This window comes from Mus caroli, chromosome 7 (genome assembly GCF_900094665.2).
Source record: "Mus caroli chromosome 7, CAROLI_EIJ_v1.1, whole genome shotgun sequence".
Lineage (NCBI taxonomy): Eukaryota > Metazoa > Chordata > Mammalia > Rodentia > Muridae > Mus > Mus caroli.
This window is the reverse complement of record NC_034576.1, coordinates 11994137-11997354: the sequence shown is the minus strand read 5'-3', so window position 1 is coordinate 11997354 and position 3218 is coordinate 11994137. Positions and strand designations below refer to the sequence as shown.

Genomic DNA, 3218 nt, shown 5'->3' with positions numbered 1-3218 from the left:
GAAAACAATTTTCCAAGCAAATGGTCCCAAGAAACAAGCTGGAGTTGCCATTCTAATATCAAATGAAATCAACTTTCAACCTAAAGTTATCAACCAAAAAAAGGACACTTCATACTCATCAAAGGAAAAATCTACCAAGATGAACTCTTAATTCTAAACATCTATGCACCAAATGCAAGGGTACCCATATTCATAAAAGAAACTTTACTAAAGCTCAAAGCACACATTGCACCTCATACATTAATAGTGGGAGACTTCAACACACCATTCTCATCAATGGACAGATAATGGAAACAGAAATTAAACAAAGACAGAGTGAAAATAAGAGAAGTTATGGCCCAAACTGATTTAACAGATAACTATAGTACATTTCATCCTAAAACAAGAACACACATGGTATGTGCTCACTGATAAGTGGATATCAGACAAACACCATGGGATACCCACAATACAACTCATGGATCACATTTAGCTCAAGAGGAAGGAAGACCAAAGTGTGGATGCTTCAGTCCTACTTAGAAGGGAGAACAAAACAATCAAGGGAACTAGAGGATGGAAGGGACTTGGAAGGAAGAGAAAAGGGGAGGGGAAAGGGAACGGAAGAATCAGATATGAGAGGCGATGGAGGAGATGTACAGAGGTCAGGAAATTAAACAGAGGAGTGTTGCAATGAAGAATGGGAAACTGGGGGTAGCAAAGAGAAAGTCCCAGATGCCAGGGAAGCATGAGCTTCCCAGGACACCATAGGGATGACATTAGCTGAAATACCCCAAAAAGGGGAAGGGATCTGAAGAAACCGTATACAGAAGTTAGCCATGGGCCCTGGGGTGAGGGATGGGGCCACCCACCCAACTCCAAAATTTTCAACCCAGAATTGCTTCTGTCTAAAGGAAATATAGGGACAAAGAGTGGAGCAGAGACTGAGGGAAAGGGCATCTAGAGACTGCCCCAATTGGTGATCCATCCCACATGCAGACACCAAACCCAGACACTATTGCAGATGCCAAGAAGTGCTTGCTGACAGGAGCCCGATACAGCTGACTCCTGAGAGGATTTGCCAGTTCCTGACCAATACACAGCCAAACACTGGACTGAGCATAGGGACCCCAATGGCAAAGTTAGGGCAAGGACCATAGGAGCTGAAGGGGTTTGCAAACTCATAGGAAGCACAGTGACAACCAGCCAGGCCCCCCAGAGCTCCCAGGGACTAAACCACCAACTAAAGAGTACAGAGCAGGTACCTATGGCTCCAGCTGGATATGTAGCAGAGTATTGCCTTATCTGGCATCACTGGGAGGGGAGCCCCTTGGTCCAGTGGAGGCTTGATGACCCAGGATAGGAGAAAGCTAGGCTGCTGAGGCAGGAGGGGATCACCGTCATAGAGGCAAGGAGAGAGAGGAGGGGATAGGCGGCTTGTGGAGGGGAAACTGGGAATGGGGATACCATTTGAAATGTAAATAAATAAAATTACCAATTGAAAAAGGTCACCATAAAAGAAAAAGAAATCTGTACCATTTTTTTAAAATGGATTGTCTTCTCAATGTTTAGCTTTTAAGTTCTTTACAATGCCTATTTAATCATATGATTAAAATGTATCCTGGTTCTAGCTCTAAAGTGCTGGGTGTGGGGCAGGGTTCAATATGAGTTCCTTAACCCTGACTTTTCTACCCTTAGGCTCTCAGAAATAATGGAATCCAGTTCCTGGAAGGGTCCCCGCTAATCCATAGTGTACATTTCGCTACAGTCTCCTGGTGCTTATTTGTCAATCATTATATTCATCCACCTAGCCCATTGATTTTTAACATCACAACATCATGCATGTATATTTGCTTAGTTTGCCTTATCCTAGCAGAACAATGAAGACTTCATTAAGATAATGTATCTAAGAAACCTAATTTCTGGATTCTTCCTCCTGTCACAAGTTTTCATTGCACTCATGGGAAACTTGCTCCTCTTCATACTACACATGTACATCTTTTTAGTTCAGCCTCATCAGAAGAAGCCCATAGATATTATCTTCACGCATCTAATGCTTGTCAATGTTTTGAGCATCATGTTCAAGCTGATGCCAGATGTCATGAGATCCTTTGCAGTCAGGATCCTTTTCCATGATGTTGCATGTAAGGCAGTTTTGTATGCATACAGTGCTACTAGGGGCCTTTCCCTCTGTACTATCTTGCTACTGAGTGTATTTCAAGCCATCACTCTCAGTTCTAAACATTCCAAGTGGGCATGGCTTAAATCCAAGCTTGAGTCATGCATTTTTCCCTTATTCCTCATCATGTGGATCATCAACACATTTCTCTATTTTCCCATGGTTGAAAACATAAAGGGAAAAATCAACTTCACTTTTGTGGATTCAAGGTATTCCCAGATATACTGCCGAAGTAGCCAGGTTCGCCACCACACCACCAAGTCACTTGTAACTGCACTAATAATTAGAGATGTCCTGTTTGTGTTTCTCATGATATGGTCCAGCCTCTACATGGTGAGCCTCCTCTTCAGACACAATAGGAGTACACGGCATGTCCACAGTTTCAGTGTCTCTCTCCATGCATCTTCTGAAAAGAGAGCCACCCACAGCATCCTTCTGCTTGTGGCTTTTTTCGTGTTTTTCTATTGTTCAAATACCTTTGTCACCTTCTTTTCACTTTACCAACCCAAGAGCAACCCAGTATTGGATCTGATTGGTGGAGTTTTATCATCAGGATACCCAACTGTCTGCCCTTATGTTCTGTTGAACAATAGGAAACTTATTTCCAAATTTATTTCTTCATCTTCAAACTTTAAATGTACCTTTTTTGCAAGAGGATGCCACTGCTAATCTAACACTACACACTGACCCCGCCTAAGCAAATTCCTTACCACATGAGCAAAATAGCCATAGCATGCCTGAGTATATAATATCCAGGTAGTAGGAATTGACTAATAATGCTTTTTATTAAGACAGGGCTTCATGTAGGATTTTTTACAATTGATTTCTTATCTTTTCTTAATATGTGAGAGTCAGAGCCCCTGGAACTGGAGTTGTAGACAGTTGTGAGCTGCCATGTGAGTTCTGGGCATAGAATTGAACCCAGGTTCTATAGGAGAACAACCAGTGCCCTTAACTTCTGAGCCATCTTTCTAGCCCCTCACCTAGAGTTCTTTTAGACCTGGTGCTTTAGCATGAGACTTTTAAACCTTAATGTCAAAAGAACAAAGACTAATAACAAAAT

General features: G+C 42.2%; 1 protein-coding gene across 1 annotated transcript; it reads left to right on the top strand.

Annotated features, from left to right (window-relative positions):
* The first annotated feature begins 1936 nt into the window (after positions 1-1936).
* On the top strand, positions 1937-2824 carry LOC110297301 (vomeronasal type-1 receptor 4-like). Its single transcript, XM_021166058.1, has one exon. It carries the CDS (start codon positions 1937-1939, stop codon positions 2822-2824), a length of 888 nt encoding a protein of 295 aa, XP_021021717.1.
* Positions 2825-3218: the final 394 nt, after the last annotated feature.

Excerpts from the sequence above, each read along its gene's own strand:
- LOC110297301 (XM_021166058.1), top strand. The coding sequence starts at position 1,937 with ATGGGAAACTTGCTCCTCTTCATACTACACATGTACATCTTTTTAGTT.